Source organism: Strix aluco, chromosome 26 (assembly GCF_031877795.1).
Source record: "Strix aluco isolate bStrAlu1 chromosome 26, bStrAlu1.hap1, whole genome shotgun sequence".
Lineage (NCBI taxonomy): Eukaryota > Metazoa > Chordata > Aves > Strigiformes > Strigidae > Strix > Strix aluco.
Window position 1 is genome coordinate 1364980 of NC_133956.1, and position 22619 is coordinate 1387598.

A 22619-nucleotide genomic window follows, 5' to 3' on the forward strand; every position below is an offset into this window, starting at 1 on the left:
AACTGCAAACATCAAAATATATATGTTTTTAAACAAAGGAAGAATATCTGGCTATTTAATCTCAGTTAAAATGACAGCACCCTTTGTTACACTTGATATTTCACACCATTAATTCTCTTTTGAAAAAAAACAAGATATCTAACTAACCTTGATTCCTTGCTTATCTCCTCATTCCTTAGTGCAGTAATTGTCCATCTCCATTTAAATAAATATAGCAGCTACAGCATCATAAATGTGTGGCCCTCACAACGCCAGTAACTTGATATCGTAATACAAATAAGTATCGGCACTTTACGTAGATATTTGCAAAACCAAGAATAGAGATTAAAACATCCAAATACTCTTCACATGAAAACCAGGTAAAATGCTAGCTTTACAAGTAATTTAAGTCACTTTCCCAATGAAGTTTCTTTAATTTTTTTTTTTTGGTGAAAGTAGCAAGCAAAAAAGCTTCTCAAATCATAGTCACTGAGAGTGGGCAGGATGAGAGGCGTACAGTGTCTTTGAAAGGAGCGTGAAAAGACTTTTTAAAAAGGATTTTTCTCCTAAACGCCAGAAATCCACAAGAAGTCTTTGTAAAATAGTTTTTCTTTTAAAAATTCTCTATTTTAAAACAATTTTCTGTAAAAAGCCTAACCTGAACCTTTTATAAACAGAACTACTAGCTAGAGCGCTTCTACGAGAAAACTGCCAGGTCACAGACTCAGAGGAACATTTGAGAGACTCACTGGGACGGCGCCTGGGCCCCGCCGAGCTCCCGGGCGAGCGCACGGAGGAGCCCAAGGCCGCCCCGGCGCTGCGGCTGCAGCCGGCCCTGGCCCGCGGCTCCCCGCGCCCCGAGACCCCCCGGCACGTCAGGGTCGGCTCGCCTCCCCTCCTCGCCCTCCCGCCTCCTCCCCGGGGACCCCCAGGCCGCTAGCCAGCTGCCCACCGTCACGACTATTTCCAGTGCAATTTGAACTTTGCAAAGTTAGTCTTCTTACATTATCTTCCTTGATATTCGGAGATAACATCTGTATGTACACTAACTGTTAGTAAAGCTCTTTGAGACAGTGTTGTGAACAGCACTACATACATTTCAATACAATATACAAATGCACAAAATACAGTACTTTGTTTTCTGGCAGAAAAGATGGGGGAGATTCATGCCTGTTGAAGCAAACCGGGCTCAGATTTTAGGCTCAAAATACAGTATATTGGCAAACAGCGGATTTCATGAGAATGACAGGAGATAAGCTACTTATACCAACCCACTGGTTTTCATGTGGAGAGCAGGTGGAGTTCAGAAGGGCTGGGATAACAGCAATGCCCATACAAACGATCTGCAGTATATATACTATGAACCAGTGCAAATAAAAACAGTCAAAAATGCAGTTCACGAGTTTACAAAGTGCAAAACTCCCCAGTCCCCCTCACTGAATAAATGCTCGTCTCTGACATCTTAAATATTGTTTTACCTTTAAAGTGGAATGAAAGAGTCCCATTAATTTGTTTCACATTTCAGTGATTTAACATGTTAGAACTATCCCAGCCCTCTTTATTTGCAAAGTGAAATGAAGTTACCAATAACTTAATTTTAAAAGGAAAGTCATTATCAAAGAGGAAAAAAGCCTAAAAACTTCTATTAATTCCACACATTTTACTGATGTCAAATAGATTTAACTAAGCATGTAAAAACTTAGATCTTAATAAAAAACCCTTTCCATTTAATTCAAATATCCACCACATTTCAAAGCCAAAAATACGGCCAATTCCTTTGTTAAATCAAAATACTGCAGTGACAAGTAAAGCTTGCAGAATTCTAGAAGCATTTTTGCTATTTTTTGATTTAAAAAAGGAAAATTCAAGATTCCTTCTGACTATAAAACTTTCCTTTCAAAATTAAGGCTTTTACTTTGTCCTTTTAAAATCATGGAGGTGTCCATTCTTCCACAGTTAGTGGTACAAACACTGCTTTAGTACAGCTCAATGGACACAGTTTTTCTTTAGAACGCTTATTGCACTAAAAGATAGCAAAACAAGTTGTCAGTTTTTTAAAAATAAACATGGTTACATTTCTAAAAAATAAAAGTTGATGTTGACCATATGTTCTGTAATAATTAAATTAAAGCATTATTATTACTCTAATAAATACAAAAGAAACAAAAGGAAGCTAAACTTCAAAAACACATACGTATGAAATCACATTAAGGTGTGAGAGGCAGCAAGTAAACTAGCATTTTTCTTTTTTCCAAAAAGACCTTAGCTCTAAAGTTTCAGTTCTGGTGTTTACTATATTTAATCCCATAAAACTTGGGACATCTGATCTCGTGTGAAGCTTCAACGTATTTGACTTGCTAGATAGAAAATAATTGAAACTTTTGGACTAGGTAAAACAGCAGCTTTAGTAAATTCACCAGGGAGCAAGAAGAGTTTGGATCACTACTGCCTGCACATAATACCGCTAGTTTCTTTGCTTTTTAAAAGGGAACTATTGGAGCTGAGAACTCCAAAGCTGTGAAGAAAGACACAAAGGCAGCAGTTGGCTAAATTATGTTCAAATTATTGGATTAGTGTGCAAAACATCCTCCCCCCCTCAATTTTTTCTAGCTAGGGCTGTACATTCAAATGTACTTGGATATGTTCACATTCGAATGCTTGATGGCAACACTGAAAGATTCCTCAATGCAGTGGGGTAAAAAACTTAATTTTTTTTTTTTTGCACACTTCCCTCCCCCAAACAATCATTGTGATTGCTCCTATAAAGGTGGTTTGCCTTTTTTTTTTTTTTTAAATGACACCATCGAGTTTTTTATTTTGTTGGTTTTTTTTTTTTTTTTTGCAAAGATAGTTGTGCTGCCGAGCCACTTGAGGTAAAGGCCTAAGAGGATTAAACTACGAGAAATTAAAAAAAAAAAAATGATGGCGGTGCTTCCGTGCCACAAAAGCAGTTGGCTGGTTTCATATTGCATAATAGTGCTGTGTTCCTCGATGAAGTAAACAATCTTCCTTGTGTCAATTTAAGGGTTAGCCTCTCGCCCCTGCACAGTGTCAACTTCAGCACGATCGGAGGCACACCCCCTAAACCAACCCCACTGGAAACATACATTGTATGTGGATTCATTTTTCAGTTCTTCCTTTCAGTGAGTATGCTTCCATCTTATTGACTTAAGCGAAGTACATCGTGCGTAAGGTGTCTTGGTGAATTTGTACAGCCTTCGCGAGGGCCTGTGGATCTCTCCCATTGCTCTGTCCTGACACATGGCTTCCTTCAGCACTGCAAGGGAACGAGAAAAAGACAAGCAGGGCTTGTCAGGTCAAAAAGCTGCTTTCACATCTCCCCAGCGTTTAGGAGAGCCACGGGGCAATAGGAATAGAACTGGATACTGAGAATAGAACTGGATACTGAGAAGAATCTACTTGTCTGTTCACTCAGCAACCTCAAGGCTTCTGACAAATCCCTTTACCTTGGCTGCTCAATTCATTCATCTAAAAATAAGCCCGTTACAAACATATTGATGGCCCGAAGGTTATAAAACACTTCTGACGTACACAGCAGAGTTAGGTAAGTGGAAGGCACTTAACATTTGCTTCCTTCGTGACTACTCTAATTTTAAAGCGAAAAACTAAATGTGTGGCTTGATTCCCTCAGACCACATCAAGGAAATAACTGAATACTTTATTAAACTAAACTTAATTCTTTTAATCTGAGTGTTATTCAGTAAAATCCACCAACCCACTCTTGTCTGATACTGAGCTGCAGCTGTCAGCAATGATTATCTTAAGACTAGTCCCAGAGGTAACAAAAATTAACTGCAAAACAGGCAGTAATTATCTACAGTCAGATGGTTTTATGCCTGACAATGGAGCAAAGACCAACGGAGACAAAAACTTAAGCACACATTTTCATTTACCTGTCATGTTCTTTGTCCACAAGATGGTATCGTGCTCTGAATGCTACCAGATGAGCATAATACGCTGGTGCAGGTATAGAAACCGATCGTGTACAGCGCACATATGTGTGGCAGAGCTGGTAAGTCAGCAGCTGAAGTTCATCTGCAGTAAAACAGTTATCATCCCACAAAACATGATAGTGTGAGGGACGGCTGGTACCCTAAGAAGAAGGGAACATCGATTCACTTATCTGGCTTTTCCATACAATCGAGTCAGATTTTTAAGTTCAGAAAGGGCCAGACTATCTAGTCTGAACTCCTACATAACAGCAGCCAAAAAATTCAGTCTTATGTCAGCCCTAAATATGTTTAAAGATGAATAAGTCTAACATTTACATGATTATGTTACTCTAATTATTCTTGCTTGGAAAAAACCACATGCCTTCTAGATAACCCTCAACGATCAAAACCTGCTCCCAGCATGACTAAACCATGATTACACCACCTCTTAACCACCCTCAATTAAAACTGTTTCGCACCAAGACACATTTCCCAGAGAAATAACTGCTGCTTTTAATTCTTTCCAATTCCTTAGCATCCTAACTTAAAGCATGAACACTAGAAATGGCTCCACTATTTCAGAAGTCAACTATAGAGTTCTACACAAACACACACACTTCCTCACTCCCACGCAGTGTCGTCCTTCCTGCAGGTTCAGGAGTTGCATTGCTCTTTGGCTTTATGGTGAATCAGATTTTTACAAGTCACCGGTATCAAGTTTCCCCCAGATACACCTTTCACCATCAGTACTTTAACGTAACACGGAGTACAGCTCTTAAGAACTCTCAGGAGTTCACTATTAAAAGACTGACTTGCACTCACTTTGAAAGACTCTTTTGGAGTGAACACTCGTCTTCCCTCCTGCTTCCCCCCACACAAGGTGTGAAGCACTAGAGCTAAATCTTGCAATGTAACTGAATTAGGTCAATAACTGTCTTTTAGCCAGGCTAGAAGTCTCTCATTTTAAAACCAAAAACACATAAAGTATCAATTTAGTTGAGACTTCTTTGTGGCTTACTATATTAAAACCAACGAGCTGCAACTACATCTGGCATTTCTGCTTCAACTTATACTGATACTATTTTTTTTCCCAAGGGGCCTGTATACGATCGTACCTGTATTCCAGCGTGGCTACAGAGGTAAAAATCAAACTCATATGGATGTGTAATGTCTGTATCTACAGTTGTTCCAGCTGGAATATTGCCACTTCGTCCAACCTAGAGAAAAGGTTTTGTTAAAAAGTGCAGCTAACAACTGTTTATACATCTCAACTGTAACTAAAAATACAAGTTTCTCTCAACACACACAAGGTTCCAGCGAGTGAACGGCCTCAGCAGTGTCAGGAACACGTCAGTACAGCAGCCTGGGATGTTGGACAAGGACACCGCGCGGCTCTACCATCTCACCACAGAACACTCCACCTACTGCACTTGAACTTTTGGTCTCAGGACGGAAGAGCTGCGCCCACATTTGTATTTAGAAATGTCACCTTGAGTTTGGATCGACTCAGAAGAACGGAAAAGTTAAAGGTTCCATCATATTACAGCTGCTGTAGACTTGGTCCTAGTTAGTTACATGAGTATTAACCGCGGTTCACTGACAAAGACTAGTAGCAAGGTGCAACATGAAAAGCCTGATGGGGATTTTTTTTTTTTTTAAACATACTTAGGGTGAATAATTTTTCAATTTGGGGCCACATTTTTACTTATCAATTCAACCTCTTCCCTGAATGCAAAGACAATCAGATTGACAGAGAAGCCCATGCTAATATTTTCTCCAGCAGCGTGTTTGACATCAAGCTTCTCACATAAAGCTACTATAAGAGGGGGCAGCGATTACCCTTTCTGTTCTGTCAGCACAGAACAATCGTGTATGATGTCGCTTCTGCACCACAATATAGGTTATTCCAGGCTGGTAATCCTTCTCCAAACTGATGCAGGCTTCTCTAATGGCTAGCAGTTCATAATACAAAACCTACAAGCACAAGAACAGAATAGTTTAGGTTTTCCTTACACTGTATTCTACACACAACACCTAATAAATGGTTTGTAGTTAACACTAAGAGCAGCTTTGCCACACAATCAGTAATCTTAGGAAGTTCTTAAAAATATACTGTTTCCCAAGTTCTAAGACCTCTCCTTCCCAGACAGGAAAGAAGTTGCAACTTTTCTTACCCAATATCGCTTAAGAAATTCTCTCCTTAAAAGTCTCAACTATTTTGTGGTAACGTTGTGTAAATGGAAAAAACCCAAACACTACAGCTATTCAAACATGAGAACTGGAGTTATGTGGTAACACAGTCCTTCAAGAAACCCAGAGATGAACCAACCTGTCGAAACTGTCCTTCAGAGACCCCGTCCCTATAGAAGATGATACGTGTGGGCTTGAACCGTGTGGACTTGTAGAACTGGATGAGCAGCTCCCTCACCATGGAGGCGAGATCTTGGATGATTTCTTGCCGGGGTCGCTGAACTCTCACCGTGGCACAGTACCGGCTTGGATGAGCATCCATACTACCTACAACCTTCAGAGGAAGATTACATGAGTAAAGGCTTCAAGACCAAATCTATTATCAAAAGAAATTAAAAGAGTAAAAATGCCCAGAGCAGCAATTTTAAAGTAAAAGATGCTTATGTTAAAACAACCACCACCACAGTAACATTTTTAACTGGAACTTGTCATAGGTACAGGTTTAAGACCTTTAAAAAGAGGTATAAAACTTGCCCTCCAAGCACTCCAAAACACATCTGCAGAATTCATCTGCCTTGGAGTCCTCCCCTCTGTTGACAGCACACTAATGCATATTCTTATAATCCAGACAGACTCTTTTTCTTTGACATTTTCTCATGTTTTACACAGAGAAACACTTCAGTTTGCCCTAGTTACTTTAAACAATGACGCAGTTTCCGTAACTGCAGCCAATGCCAAGTCAAATATCAAGGGGACAAAATAGGAAGGGACTGACCAAGCACCCAACCACCACCTTCACCTCCTGGGCTGTACCAACACAAAAAGGTAAGATGTATCAAAAACATTCCTGCCAAACCAGACCTTTAATTACATTTTTCTCCTTTAAAAAATACAAAAATCATAGAATCACAGACTGGTTTGGGTTGGAAGGGACCTTAAAGATCACCCAGTCCCACTCCCCTGCCCTTGGAGGGGCCACCTTCCACTAGCCCAGGTTGCCCAAAGCCCCGTCCAACCTGGCCTTGAACCCTTCCAGGGAGGGGGCAGCCACAACTTCTCTGGGCAACCTGTGCCAGGGCCTCACCACCCTCACAGGGAAGAATTTCTGCCTTAGATCTGATCTAAATCTGCCCCCTGTCAGTTTAAAACCGTTCCCCCTCGTTCTATCCCTACCCCCCTGATCAAGAGTCCCTCCCCCCTTTCCTGTAGCCACTTTCAGTCCTGGGAGGCCGCTCTAAGGTCTCCCCAGAGCCTTCTCTTCTCCAGCTGAACCCCCCCAACTCTCTCAGCCTGTCCTCACAGGGGGGTGCTCCAGCCCCCTGAGCATCTTCGTGGCCTCCTCTGGCCCCGCTCGAGCAGGTCCATGTCCTTCTGATGTTGGGGTTCCCAGAGCTGGACCCAGCTGCAGGGGGGGTCTCACGACAGCAAATGTTATTAACTAACACCACAAAGCTGCATTATTTCCTTTAGAGTATTTTTGCAGAAATATATTATTTAACATGACTGCCATTCTACCTTGATTTAAAAATTAAAAAGCTAAGAAAGCAATCTGAAGTATCAAGTAGTGGGTTTTTTTAGACATGATTTTTAAGAGTATCGGAAATGTGTACAAAGAACCGGCATAAGCCCTGAAAGATATCCGACAGACATAGTCCAGGAGTTGCATTTACTAGTCTAACATTTACCAAAGGTGAAAAAATAACACTAATTTAATAAAACTTACAGCAGCTATGGAAGGCTTCTTTCCATCTCCAGCAGGAGGGTGAGTGACATCAGCTCCCAAAAAGATCACTGGCTGCTGGAACACAGAAGGTCTTCAAAAAGAAAAAAGTGCTAAGTCACACTTGTAGATGAACAGTTGGCGCAAGGTTATTGCTCAGTCTGGGGTTTTGTTTCTATTCCAGCTAAGCTGCACAGAGAAGCCTTATCATCAGGTACTCTGGCCAAACTTAAACAATGAAATCTTTGTGCACAAGACATGAACGTCGAAACCACCACAGCAGTCATTCCAAAATACGCTGCCATTTAACTGTGGCATGATTCTAGTGGAGGAAAGCCACAGAGCTACCCCTGAATGGTACAGACAGCTTCTTAGAGAAACTACCATTCTACAGGACAGATAGACTCGTGCTTGGAGGTCAGCTAAGCACCACTTTGGTACTGCAACAAACGGCTGGGTGTGCCAGCACACACATCCTTCTGGCTTACAGGAGTTAAGCGGCAGGATGGTCTCCCAGTGCCTTTAAAATATTCTTCCACGCACCATTGTTTCACATTTAAACTTTGATTCCAAGCTCTCAGGAAGTCTTAGGAAAGAATTCTTAAGACTTGCACCTCAGAGGTTTTTCTGGCTTGCTACTTGCATTATGACTGCTTCCACTCAAAGCACGGATATACTCTAGTAAAGGTTAGAGTCAATCCAAATTTCTAGTCTTCAGGACCAAAAGACTTGTGCTTCTCCAGAACGGTCCATGTGAGAACAACAGGAGCACACATGGGTTGAACCTTCTCACTGAAACCGTCTCACCGAAGGCCCCTTATTAACAGCACATTGATACGTCCAACAGCTACACTGTGATGTTGTATGTTCTTAATCCTGCAAAAACTTTTATATTTCAACATCTTTCAAAAATTTCAAAAATTTCAGAATTTTTGATACTGATCAAACATTTGAAAAGAACCTTGGCTTAAGACCTAACTCATGGGCCAACAACCACTCAGAGCCCCTGCTAGAAGAAATCTAATTCTACCTCAAATATCACGTACTATTGCCAGAAGAATATATCAACTTAAAACTCAGCCACATTTACATTTTGGGTGCTAAGTAGCAAACGTAACCACATCTGTTAAAACAAAACCCAAATCAGTCTCCACGAAGAGTCTTACCGTTGGTGAGGTACAAGGATGTTGTTGATTCCTCCTAGTTTAACATTAATCTTCAGGCACAGATTTGATAGGGTCTGTGGAGATGTTTTAATGACGTTCTTGACTTGAACACACTGCGTGGCCATTCCCAGCAGTGTATCTCCCACACGCTTCACCTCCGCTGAGAAGCAAATATTAAGATACAACTTAAGTCCATTTGAAATTATTGCTGGTTTGACCTTAGCTTAAGTCACAATAATTTAAATGTACATCCTCTCCAAAACAACTTCCAACTTATCTGCATGCTCAGATCTGCATCCAATTCATTTTATCTTCAGACACAAAACATTGGTTTCTAATATCTAAAGAACGGTCCTGAAGTATTTTCTAACATATGCCAGGCAGCAAATGTCTCGGAATAATACCCAACCAAACAGGTAAAGACAGAGGTATTCCCTTACCATACACCGGTGTCTTCCCTGGCAGGATGACGATGATGAGCTGAAGCCCCGAATAGGTGTTCTTGAGGTGTCGAAACATGGGCTCCACGCTGTCTGCACCCTGGGCGTATTTACAGAAACAGGGCTGGCCTTGGATCGGCATCCCTGCGTCTTTGGAGATCTTGCGCAGCTGGTCAGTGAAACCCCTAAAGAGGAGAAGTTTTTTGAATTGTTGCAGCAGCAAAGCACACAGCCACCAAAGCAGAAGGGGACAGAAGAACTGTGTTATGCAAATGAAGGCGATTCCAAATAGCTTTTAAAGTAGTATTTGAAAAACGTTCATTACGTAGAGGCTGTACAGCTTTGAAGCACCACAGGCCAGAATTGGGAAAAAAAAGTTTAGGCATCTTTAGTACTTCGTTCAAGATGCTAGAAGGAAGCATACACAAAGCAGCAATGTCACAGGACCAGAACCCCACGGTGTGCCCGGGTACAGCGTTTTGACTGTAGCTTCCAGCAAGGAAGCAGAACAGCTTGGATTCTGTCCCTAACATCTCAGGTGATTAAAACCAGGTGAAACACTCATTAGAAGTCCTATACTCATGTTTTCACTACGATGGCTTCATTAAGAGAACAGTCCAAAGCCTGAACCATGACATGCCTTACTTCAGTATTTCTTCTCTGCACTGTCTCTGTGTTGCAAAGCAAGCTATAGCCCACATTTTGATCTCAACACCAGTGTGAAACTGCTTCCCTCGCATGTCCCATACACCATGGCTTGGGGTTGCCACTGTCCGATTCTGTGGAAACAAAAGCAACAGAATTTCAAGTGACTGAAAAAGAAAAAGCCTATGCTGTTTCCAGTTTCAGGCTAACAAAAAAAAGTTTACCATTCAAACTCTGATCCCGTATTGCACAATGCAACTGAACTGACTAAAATAGTCGATGTGCACGGGAAATCACTCTTTGAGACAAAAGAGAAGGAAAAAACCTCACCCGTCCTCCATACTGCAACATTGGAGCTGGGAGCACGCGCCCCGTCACATGGGCCATCTCGTCCCGGACTTTGAACTGGAACTCTTGAACGAATGGATCTGCATCATAATTTGCACTTCTCACCTAGAAGAAGAGTTTTTCCATGTTACAGAAATATCTACTATAATTCATACAACAAACAAAAGACTAACAGGAACGCTGCAGAAGCGTTCTACAACTATTCTGCTTGTCACTGAAAAAGGCTCAGATTTAACTGCACAACACTATCAACCCATTCCCAGTGAAAACAATTAATACCACGAGATATATTGGATAAGATTTCTTTCTGTTCCCTTAGTTACTCAAGTGCTCATTTGTAGTATACTCATCCAAAAGCGTTTTGTTTACTCACAAGATAGATCAAAAAGCATTCTCTTTTAGAGACAAGCAAACCCAAGACTAAACAAATTAATTCATTTTATTACTGCACGTTCACGTCTTGTGTATCTTCCAGAACAGCCTTACTTTAATTGAAAAATTCTGGCTAACTTGTCAGCTCAAAAACTGGACTGTTTCAAATAAGAGCTATCTGTTATAAGAGTATCCAACTAAAAATATTCAAGTTTTATAATATTTCAAGTCAGAAAAACCACTGATGCTTAGAGTGTCTGGATTCAGCACCAAGAAAAAAAACCACTGGAGTTATCAGGTGAAAACATTTAGTGTGTACTAAAGAAATCAGTCAAATATCTCATGTGCAAGACTGAGGTTCAGGAGACCCAGAATCATTCTTCTACCCTGTTACAGGTTCTTGTATGAGTCTGGACAAGTAAGCTGCTCCACTTTGTTTTCAGTGCCTATTAAATAGAGCGATGCTACCACCCTCAAACTGCTAACAGAAAAAAATGGGAAATTCTCAAGATCCAAGTCTTGAGTCTAGTTCATGATTTAAAAATTATTTAGCACTGCTACAAATATAAGCATCCTATAATAACAAAAAAAGTATGGTGTTCAAATATCAACAGGAATCAAGGAAAAGTACCTAGAACAGAATCTTACTTCCATGGATACTAAAATCTAAGTCCATTTCACAGATTTGTTTAAAAACACTGAGGGCCCAATACAGCAAAACACTGAAGTGTTAGTCCTGAGTAGTTCCAGTACCTACTTGAAATTATTTGTAAAGATTATAACACAAGAGCCCATACTGCTGGACTCATGCTATTGTTGCAAGCTATTTTAAATAAATCCTGTTAAAAAAAAAAAAAAAGTAGTTAAAATCTATTAAGTTAAAGGGCTAGAAGGAAGGAATGAAAATACTAGGATGGTCATATGAGGAGTTTTTGCATTAATGTAATCTAGTCCAGTGTCATTTAGTGAGTGGTCTCACACCAAACTGAGATTAAAGAACTAACCAATCTGCTTATTTCCTCTTGCCTATCTGGAGCAGATCTCGCTGTGGCCTTTATCATGGTCGATGTCTGATTGTCCGTCAGCTTCTTGATACACCGCTGGCCAGCTACGATGTTACAGACCTTAAGGGAAAATCAGAGGTGTTGATACACTACAGGAGCACTTGAAACAGATCCCAACGTACTGCACGTACGCAAGGCTGTGCTGTCACTATAAAACACTCCCCCAATGTGTTTCAGCAACTGCATATTCTTTCTCGCAGTTTCAAACTTTAAAGCACTTTAAAATGCAGACAGTCTGTAGTGAAACATATAAACACGTAAACACGCTTGTACTGCAGAGTGCACCACCAAACATTCTGCAAAGTGATACAGCCTACCAATAACAAGCTGATGGATCAGAACAAGTTCCTTACTTCTAAAGGCAGGTAGGTGTGTTTCTGTTCTTGTCCCACTTGTAGGCAAGGAAGGTGAGGGTATTTCAGCTGGAGGTTGTATTTCTCTCTGAAATACTGTGCTACTGTTCTCTCCACAGTCTGGCCATTTTCTAACTGTAAAGGAAAGCTAAAAAGACATACATTTCAATAAAGTGTACAGAAATCTTAGTTGGCAAGTATCAACATCCCCAAAATTAATAAAATACTAGGTCCTGTTACACAGTGAGTGTTAAGCTATCACACATCTAATGCTCTAACAAGAAGCATCTTACGTTTGATGACTTGCAGGCCTTCTGGTTACGTTACAAACACGGTATTTCCTTCTCATCGTTCCACAGTGAGTCACTTCTACCTTTAGACCTGCACAAAAGTACCAAAAAACCTGATGTCATAACTACACAAAAATTAGTTCAAGAGACACAAGGTTTCATATAATAGAACATGTTCTACTCCAACAGCTTTGATGGTCAGCGTCAAACAGCACAACAGAAATTATTTTATATTTTTCTTTCATTATAATTTCATTTCTGATTAGGTATAAATTAGGTATTATCCTCAAAAAGATATCATAATGCATAATATTTAATGTTCAGTGTCATCCAAATTTCTTGTAGCAGTTTCATTTAACAGGCACGTGACTAATCTCAGATGGCTGTTCCCACTGTATTCTTTCGTTCTCAATGTTGTATACCAGTTCAAACTACCAGTTCTAATAGAACTGAAATTAAAAGAGCAAACCCAGATTTCTACCTTACTGTTCATTTCCTCCCCCAGCTTTGTGTCCACATTCAGCCTGGAATTTCCTTTAATTTCATGGACCAAGTTTAACCTTGGATTTCGAGCAGCTGAAGATCTCGTCTAAGAGCACTCAGCCTACGCCGGAGGCTCAGCAGCCTTGACTCTACCCACAACGATGACAACAATGACGGCAGCTTCAAGAGGCTGTTTCCATTAACTGTGTGCCCACGGTCTGTGCTGGGCATCGGGAACAGGCTCAGCGTCTGCTGGAAGCACCGAGCGTATCACACCAGCGCTGCACAGCATCAGCACACTGCGATGCCTTTCCCCAGCCCCACAGAAGAGAAGGCAGTTGAGAACAGCCTTGTTACCCAGGAGATTCAACCAACAGTCACAGCCTACCGGTAAAGGCTTTAAAGAAAGCAGCTGGATGACTTGTCCTGTTGAGGCACGGGTGGATTGTGGGCCACAGACTGAACACCCCACACCAAATCCGGTCCCAAAGTACCCGAGAGCAGATACTGTGTTTAGTTTAGTAGGGACACAGACATCCCAAAGAAGGATCAGCTGCGCTTCTTTGATTCCTGACAACGCTAATTGCAACATTAACATCAGTATTACTCAGAGGAAGGTATAATCAAAAATAAACTACCACTGCCCTGATACAGCATTAAGAGAAATTATAAGAAAAGAAACCATGAGGCACTGTGGCCAAGGAGAAGAGGGTTGTGAACGTACAGATAACTGGAAGCCACTCACTGCTGTGTCACCGATCTGCTGTGACACTGCAGAAGGCACCACCCTCCCACAGAGCTGCTCACAGACTGCCAACTCTTTAATGCAGGGTTTGTTTCACTACACGTGATCACAACATCTTGGCTCAAGTTCACAGATGCTATAGTAGTAAAAATAAATATTGACAGCAAAGGTAACCTTTCAATATTGCCTAAGTAACAAAGTGTCTGAGGCATCCAAGATCAAGCAGAGACAGCTTCTCTTTCTCCAGTTACCTGTTTTCCAGAATGAAAACAGACAGGTAGATGTAAAAAGGAGGCTTGTTAGGACAACTACAAAATAATTCCTTTTTTTTTTTTTCCATTAATGGCTCTTCTTTGAACACATCAGTTTATGGCTATAGTTCAGACTTTTATTTTTTTGCTGTCTGGTATTTCAATACAGTCTAATCCTGGAGCAAGTAACACAAGCATTTAAGAGAAGGGCTTTGAAGAGCTGAGCTCTTTCAAGGCTTCTCTCTCTGCAAATTACACAGGAATGAAAGGACAGGGAAAAATACAAAGCAAAGTAGCATATATGGAGCGAAACTACTCAAACCAGCAGCTTATGCAATTCCTTTGGAATGGAATTTGGCCATCGGCTGCAAGTTAGCAAGTGGTACTTGTTTTTCCATAAGGCAATCAGTTATTAGAAGCCACTGCAACAGCATACTTTCAAAGAATCAATGACGTTAACTTTGAAATCAATTTTCACTTTGCCTCAATATTTAACCAGCGGAAGACCTACAGCACAATAGCACTACGGCCTCAGTGAGCCTTGCTCAGCAAAGGTCAGCCAGCCAGCTAGGCAACAGCCACCCACCTCCATCCACGCAAGAAGCAACACAATTTCTCTTTCCCTCTTGAAGCCACTGGGAACATACCTCGTTTTTAACCTTTCACTTGTGTAGAGCTGCATTGCTTCACTCAGGACTAGAACTACAGACAGGGAGTAGTGCAATTCTCCCGGCAGTTCCAGGGCCCTTCTGATGCACGCTAGCCAGGGGGCTTTCAATTAAAACAAGTCCCTTGGAATGAACTTGATTGCGTTACCTGGGACAGAACAGATATGCTTCTACTCACCCTTTATCTCTTTGGTGAATTTTACCCGATGAGAATCAGTCAGAGGTCTTGGTTGTTCATCAATATTATGAATGTCAAGAACTTCACACATAAACTGAATGACAGGTTGTGCTTTGTAGAAGGCAGTGGCAGAAACTAAAAAGAGCCAAATATTAAAGTGTAAAAAAAACCCAAGTGAGAATGTTGTGAAGCAGTATATAAATGAATGCTTTTTAAAATTCCACATAACCCTCAAGCAAACGCTGTGCAGCACACGTTTTTAAACACCGATTAGCAGGCCTTGCAACAACGTAGTACACAAAAGCCAGAGTAGGGCCCACGATGACACATCGGTCTCCAGCACAGTCATCCTGCAACTACTTCGCATTTCAGGGTTTTGAAAGGGTTTTTCCCCAGATAACATTTATTTCTAGAGAGCTGTAATGTCCCCGAGGGACATTCTCTTTTGACTCTGCATGGAGCTGCAAGCAGAGACAGGATTAATGTATCTCTACTGAAGACTTCTTAACATGAAAAGCAGATTATTCAATATGCAATGTAATTTTGTCAATAATATGATCTGCTCGATTACTGAAACAATAATTGGTAGAAACATGAGCACTATTGTGACTATACACGAATTCTGTTAGTGTAGTGGTGCGTGCAACCCTTGCTCTACCAAAATCTCTTACCCTCCCTGGGTATTAATGACACAATGACATTAAGCGACAATATGCTGTTTTCAAACAGGACAGTTGACCCGTTCCATGGAAGACCGACCACAAACAATCTGCTTGACAAAGTTATAAGCAACTGAAACAATACCTTTTAGTTGGAAAGGTGAGGTGGCACTAGGTATAGCTCAAACACAAAGCAAACTACTCCATACGTTTAAAACTTTAAATGGCAAACAGAAAATAAATACTTGACAAGCATTTTATTAGTATTTCAGCTCTCGTGTACCGAAACCACCACATTTCTGTGCTAATACAATGAAACATTCTTCAGACATGCGTCACTTCAGCAGGCTGCCAACTTCACATGACGCACTCCGGCCAACACCTCCGGCTGCCGGTTACTGAACACACACAGCTCACGCCCCCCGCGCCCCCCCGTGCGCCCGCGGCTCCCCCAGCAACACAGGGAGAAGCAGATTTTGCAGAGAACCTCGCACAAGTTAAACAGCTAGGACAAAATCAAGCGATGGGATTTGAACGTAATCTTCACGGCCTCGAACCACAACGTAAAGTGATTGCCCCGTAAATCGCAGCTTAAAGTTCTAAAGTTTCTCATTCACAGAAAGAACGGAAAAAACGTCTCCTGCAAGAGTTACTATGACGCTTTCTAATGCTGGTAAGAAAAACTTGCTTCACAGAAAGTAATAGCACAGTGCATCATAAATTGGTGTAAATTAATACTCCTGTCCTCCCTGAACTGTGTTTCTCTCAGTACCTAGCATGTAGATACTAGGACTGCTTATTGCTCAGACTGGTAAGATTTTTACATTCATTTTTCAATCAATAGCTACACCAGAGTCACTGTTTGTAATTTTACAAGAACAAACCCATCCGAAGTCACATCAGTATCATCCATAATTTTGGTAAACCAGAACACACGGACTTGCAAATTTTCACTGTGAAAGCTCAGTATCACCTGCAACATTTTATTATGCTCCAAGACAGACACTAAGCACAACCTGACTGAGAGTGCTCAACCCAGTGCAAAAAAGACAGACTATTTACCTCGGGTTTATAAAGCGTTTCAAACAGCGAGAACAGAATGTGAATTAGAGAAAACTTTAGGCAGCACCTGCATCTCAAACACTGACATTTTTCAATAGGGGTTTAACATCTAAATAGAGTCGGAGTGCTTACAGCACCAAGGAGTCTGACACATGCACCAGTTGATCTCAAATGCATTCATCCGGGACTTAATAAAGTGGTGCAAAGCAGATCTGATTTTGCATAAGAAAGCCCATCTCAATTAGCCCTATTCACAAAAGTGTTGGTGATATATTTTACAGAGTTTTCTTGGAAGCATTGAACAACACCTACTGTGGACAGCTGGAGACACATCTTAAGCAATTTGCCTGTATCACTGCAGATGTACCAATACAGAAAATTAAGTAGGAAAATAAACTATGCAAGGCTTTTCCTTCCTACATAGATTTTTTTTTAAAAAATGGCAGGTAAATCTCTGTTGAAACACTGACATGATGACAAATCCAGACGAAAATACTTGGATTTCTAGGTAGCCTTTGCCGTATAGGTCTGGTTCGAACTGGCTGAACAGGAAGCCAATGTGTGCACACCTACACTTCATTATTACAATCTCACTCTATTATCATCATTACAACTTCTACAGTAGGCTGACTGCACAGTTGATGTTGTGTTTCATAAGGGTATTGCAAGAGACAATTACTAAATCTTCAAACCAAGCAATGGAACACAATTTTCAGGTGAAAACCCCTTGTCTATAAAGCAATTAAAGTTTGAAAGTTTTCTTATTCTGATATAAATTCTAGCAAAATACCCCAGGCTACTTTAACTCTTTATTATTTACAATATGAGTTAAGGAATTGCTGTAGAAGATGGCTTCTGGTTACTAGATCTCCCTGCACAGATGGCACCAAAAGTTATCACCACACAGAAACATGGTACCACAAACTCAAGCAAAATGACTGAATGGCAAAGTGATTATCCCAACGTACCATCAATATTGAGCATCATCTTCCACATGGCAGGCCGAACGGACTGATGGAATCCAAACCAGACCTCCCTACCCCCACCCAAGGGGTGATCATAGCCTTCCGGAGCTGAGAAAAAGGAGCGGCCCACAGGGGTATACCTAGTGAAAAAGATGACCACAGATTTATGCCGTTGCTTTCCAAATAAAAAAATCTATAATAAAGATTATAAACACACAGCGTTGTTATTTTTTGGAATTTTGTGCACCAGGAATCTGTGCCTAGAATCAAGGGTGAACAATATACTCTGAATGCTTCTGTTCCCATTGCAGTGTTTTTAAGATTAGACAGAACGTTTACCAGTTTTAGCAATGCACAACCACTTCCAGTTTTCACAACAAATCAAGAACTAAGTTAACTTACCCTTTCTCATCTTCCACTTCAAGAAAGTATGATTTCTATCACAGCAGATTCTGTACAACAGCACTGTATATACCGGACTGACCCTCAAAAACAGCCTTTTGCACCTTTTACGAGGGAATATTTGAATACAACATACACAGAGAATCGTAGGATGGTTTGAGTGGGAAGGGACCTTAAAGATCACTAGTTCCAACCCAGCTGCCACGGGCAGGGACACCTTCCACTAGCCCAGGCTGCTCAAAGCCCTGTCCCACCTGGGCACAGGTATCTAGTCTCAACTGTGTATTTCACACCTGAGAAGCATGCACTGTTGATGATATATCAATGAATTAAAAAGACTCATGCTTTTAGACAGTCACTACCATCAAGTGCATGATACTTGGCTCAACTCGAGCAGAAAACACGAAAGCAGTGCTACTGCATGCTGTAATCTCTCAGTATTTCAATAAGGCCTATTGTAAGTGTCTCCTGTTTCTTGATCTTTTCAAATACATCACCTGCTTTGGGGTTTAAATGTCTACAGAAATAAACACTTCTACATAATTAGCTCCAATCTCCCCAGTTCAGCTAACCAGCTGTGCTGCATAAGGGGAATGATCATTTTTTCTTTTCACCTGTGAAGAAACAGGGATGAAGGTCTCCCAGTGGGGATACTTCAGGTAAAGACAGACTGCAGGAAGACAGTGAACCTACTTCATGGAGGGTAGGTGTCGTAGCACCACATCGACAGCATGAACAGGGTTAGTGCTGATAGGTTTGTCTAGTTCCAGAGGCTCAGGCAAGGTTCTTCCTGTCAAAACTTCATGCAGCAAGTGCCAGCTCACCCGAGAAACAAACTTTATTGACACTTTGAAGGGACGATCTTTTCCACCTTCTCCTGGTAATGTCACATCCAAATCCACCTGGGTGGGGGTGGGAGGGGAAAAAAAGCAGCTCTTTAATCTCAAGTCAGGTAGCCTTGAGTTTCCACTCCTTCCCGTAACTGGGCCAGAGACTCAAAACCTCAGATATTTAGGACACAGCACTTCTGACAGAAGTATGTTATCAAATACACAAAATAAAGAGAACTGGGTCCTCACCAAGCAGAAGAGGGTTACATAACTTTGTCATCTTGAATGAGAAAACTCTTCATTCCAGAGAAATTGTGGTTTGATTTTTTAATAGTACTTCATTGTAAGATAACGTATTACAGTCTGTAAAACTGAGTATTTACTAGATTTTGCTGTAGAAAGAGGCTACTAAGTTCCAAGGGAGGTTCTGAATGCAACTATTACACACACATTTACATACACTGGAATTAGCAGAAAATACATTAGAAGGACTTCATTTCACTACAGCTATTATAAGATACTTCCAGTTTTTCTGAACTCAGCAATATTAGAAGTTGGGATGTTTCTTTTTCTTTCCTATGAAGCTGTTACAAGTATCCCTTTTCTCCCCGTTATCTTACCCCAGTAGTGGCCACAGGAAGCGGATTGGCTGTATAGAGGCTTCTTTTCCCATCATAAACCGGTCTGCGGTCCCCAAATATTGTCACTTTAAAATGCTGCACCATTGAGTCCACCACCTCCCTAGAAAAGTTGGTATTTACATTGAAGATATTTTCAAAGAAGTATCAGACTGGAACTGGCTCCCACACACCCTGTGTTTTGCTGAAGCAGTTTCAACAAACATATTACTCAAGTGAATTACAGAACACCCACTGGTATTCCAAAAAGGTACTGCACATAATTTAACTAAAATAACAGATAAACACTAAAGAATAAAGTCATGATGCAAATGCTCAAATACTGGAAAATACTGTTACTGAAATAATTTCAGAAAGTCCTAGAAACGACCGAGGCCTTTGTATAACATTTATTACAGAAAAGAAGGACACATGTACCTTGGAAGAAACCCCCAAGCCAGGATTATGAAAAACTAGTGCAAACTCACAACTGGAAGCTACGCCAGTTCACAGAACCTGTAGTTAATTGTACTTCTACCTAGTAACAGTCTGTAGTCACCTGCTCTTCAATTAGTAAGAACTTTGATTTCTGCCTACATTGTATATAAAAATGAGGTACCCTAACAAAAATGACTTAGTTTTAAGTTCTTATAGAGTTTTTACAACAAAATCTAGTAAAAGCCTGATCAAATCTGCACACAATTATAGATTCTCCTAACTTCCTTTATTATGAGTTGGTGGCAATAAAGAAGATGGTAACCTGATACAAGCACTGAAATTGCACTTGAAAAAACACCATAAAATTTTCATCTTACATAAAAAAAGGCTTCTTGACACAAGCAGTAGATATATCAGGTCCAAAGCAACTTTTGCAATGCCTCTAACTGAAACATGCCTCCAGGATCTGAATTCTTTGGGCATTCTTTGCTTTCAGTGGCACAACAACTGGATCTTACTTGATACAACGTAACTCCCTTATTCTACAGAAATTAAACACCTTTCTTAAGCATATGCAAAGTAGCATTCTTGCAAAGCAGAAGCTTACTAGTATACTCTTGCCTGACCAGGAAATGCTAGCCTACAAGTACTTCAGAAGATAAATACTGACTTCCTCTTCAAGCAAAAGGAGTAGCAGCACTTTCACCTCTCAGCTGGGACTGGGGGAAACGGAAGAGAAATTCTCCGTTTCACAGTTCTTTACGTTACTAGTATCTCAGGATCCAAGTTGTTTCATTGGCTAAAAGCACATCAATACGCTTAAGCAATTTCAAAATATCTACTTAGTACTCAACTGTGCTCCTGCACAAGCCCATCTTATCCAAAAACCCCACCCCGCACCAGAACGCTGCTCCCCTGTAACGCTACGCACAGGGCTGCGCGTGCGAAAATCTATTTCCACCAGTGCCGGCTGATTGTCACACCACCTGTGACAAAAGCAGAGGGATAAAAGCTAGTGATGAAGAGTCGGAGCAGGAGGGAGAAAGCAAGAGGGTCTGTCAAACACAACTCCCGTCGTGGAGCTCCAGGTGCAGCTCTGCTGCTCACCTCGCACGCGCGGCACGCTCCCAAGCACGGCGTTATCTACCTTCTGCCTACAGCGGCAACAGGGGGAAAGAACACTGCTACAGAGGGAAGTGAAAAGGAAACAGAAGACACTCGAGATTTTAAAGCTTCTCTACAGCCAAAAGCTAATAAAGGTGCAGGTGAATTTAAAAAACCCAGCAACTATTCAGGAACTAAACCCACTATTTATTCCAAATACAAGCATGCAGACAGGATGTCAGTCAAACTATTTCAGAACAGCCGAGTCTATGTAAATCCATGGACTTCTTAGAAATAACTATCACAGCATGCAAGAGAAAGGGAAAAATAGTTTCTAAGGGAATTTCTTCAAAGCAGGTATTTCAGTACGCTGATTTCAATTTAGACTAATGAAAGCCATTCTCCTCTCCGTAATCCACAACACACCAAAGTCATTTATTCAGCAGATATTAAACTCTTTTATTGGGCTCATTTATACAAGCTCTTGCAGTTTTTAAGTAACATCTGCCATATTTTTTACACACATGAAAGTTGGTGAAGTAGTAGTATTTTTAAATAACCAATTTCACGGTTCCCTACTTAGAAAAATCCAGTATGTATGCAAGATTTACCCTCAGCTTTCAGATTTTAAACTACAGTTTATATTAGGATTCATAATTTACATACTGTGTTGCTGTCAAATTTGAAAGCAAATTTAGTCCTTCATTTGAAAACATTTGACTATTAAAGCAACTCATTAGGTTTGCTGCCTGCGTTCAATTAGTCTTCTCCGTTTACCTTGACAAAAACCAGACAACTGCTTCTACCAGCTGCTACCCGAATAAGGAAAAGCAAGACAGTGTCTTTACTGGTGGAATAGAACCCTGATGAGCTTCTGGACAGAACACATGCATCTGAACTACACCTATACTACAACAACTAAATTTACGAATGAGAAACCTCAAAACACACTTAAGATTAACTCCAGTCTACAAAAAGCTTCTAAGAAACAACCCACCCTCACACAATCTAACAAGAGTCAAAAGCAATGGTTAGACATCAATCTGAGACTTGCAAAAGGTATGAAAAGTTGTCTCAGCTGCAAACATGCTCTTCTGGAAATCACAATTATTTAGGTAAGCAAAAATACCGACCATTTCACACAGAGTTACTTTACGAACTCAAACCAAATGCTTTTACCTCTCTCCACGTGAACCGAAACCTTCAGAAGACACAGCACTTATCTAAAGCATAACCAACTAAAGCAAGCTGTGACCAACGTCAACTTTGGTTTTGGAAGCAAGCTTGAAATTACCCTACAAAGAGGACAGACAAAAGGGACTTCTTTTTTTCTTTTTAAATCTGAAATAAAATTTAGTTGCTATTTTAAACCAACTTATTTCAAATGCACTATTTTCAAACATCTGCAGTTTCTCCCACTGCTACGGTAACAACTGACTACACAGAATCACAGTCTGGAGCAACCAGAGTTGTTACAGCTTTGTCTCCCTTTGTCTGTTGTATGGCAGTGCTTGATTAAAATAGACTAAAAATGTGGTTTTAGTCAGATTTTAAGTGACAAGATCACCCTAGAAAAGAATCAGACATACAAGCGTCTGTAAGTCAGTGCAGAGCGGTTTATATCCTCCTTGTATCCCTGCGAGCATGGCTTCACAAGCATTTGTCATTTAACAATACAGCAGTAAATTAACCTTTCA

At 40.8% G+C, this 22619-nt stretch overlaps 1 protein-coding gene across 3 annotated transcripts in view; it reads right to left on the minus strand.

The window, feature by feature from the left end:
- Nucleotides 1–38: 38 nt before the first annotated feature.
- The window catches only part of LOC141915641 (protein argonaute-3), a 33276-nt gene continuing 10695 nt past the window's right edge, over nt 39–22619 (minus strand). The window contains exons 3-19 of one of the 3 annotated variants that reach the window (XM_074807403.1): nt 19384–19504; nt 18627–18835; nt 17535–17671; nt 14846–14980; nt 12524–12611; nt 12231–12378; nt 11818–11937; nt 10424–10546; nt 10094–10227; nt 9449–9633; nt 9009–9168; nt 7846–7936; nt 6262–6456; nt 5772–5906; nt 5048–5149; nt 3894–4093; nt 39–3256 (exon numbers count right to left, since the gene is read on the minus strand). In XM_074807403.1, the coding sequence (XP_074663504.1) occupies nt 3148–3256; nt 3894–4093; nt 5048–5149; nt 5772–5906; nt 6262–6456; nt 7846–7936; nt 9009–9168; nt 9449–9633; nt 10094–10227; nt 10424–10546; nt 11818–11937; nt 12231–12378; nt 12524–12611; nt 14846–14980; nt 17535–17671; nt 18627–18835; nt 19384–19504 (2392 nt within the window). In that variant the 3' untranslated portion in view covers nt 39–3147. Of the gene's footprint in view, nt 3257–3893; nt 4094–5047; nt 5150–5771; nt 5907–6261; nt 6457–7845; nt 7937–9008; nt 9169–9448; nt 9634–10093; nt 10228–10423; nt 10547–11817; nt 11938–12230; nt 12379–12523; nt 12612–14845; nt 14981–17534; nt 17672–18547; nt 18836–19383; nt 19505–22619 lie in introns of those variants that run through there. The other 2 variants (XM_074807404.1, XM_074807405.1) reach the window with 2 other exon arrangements.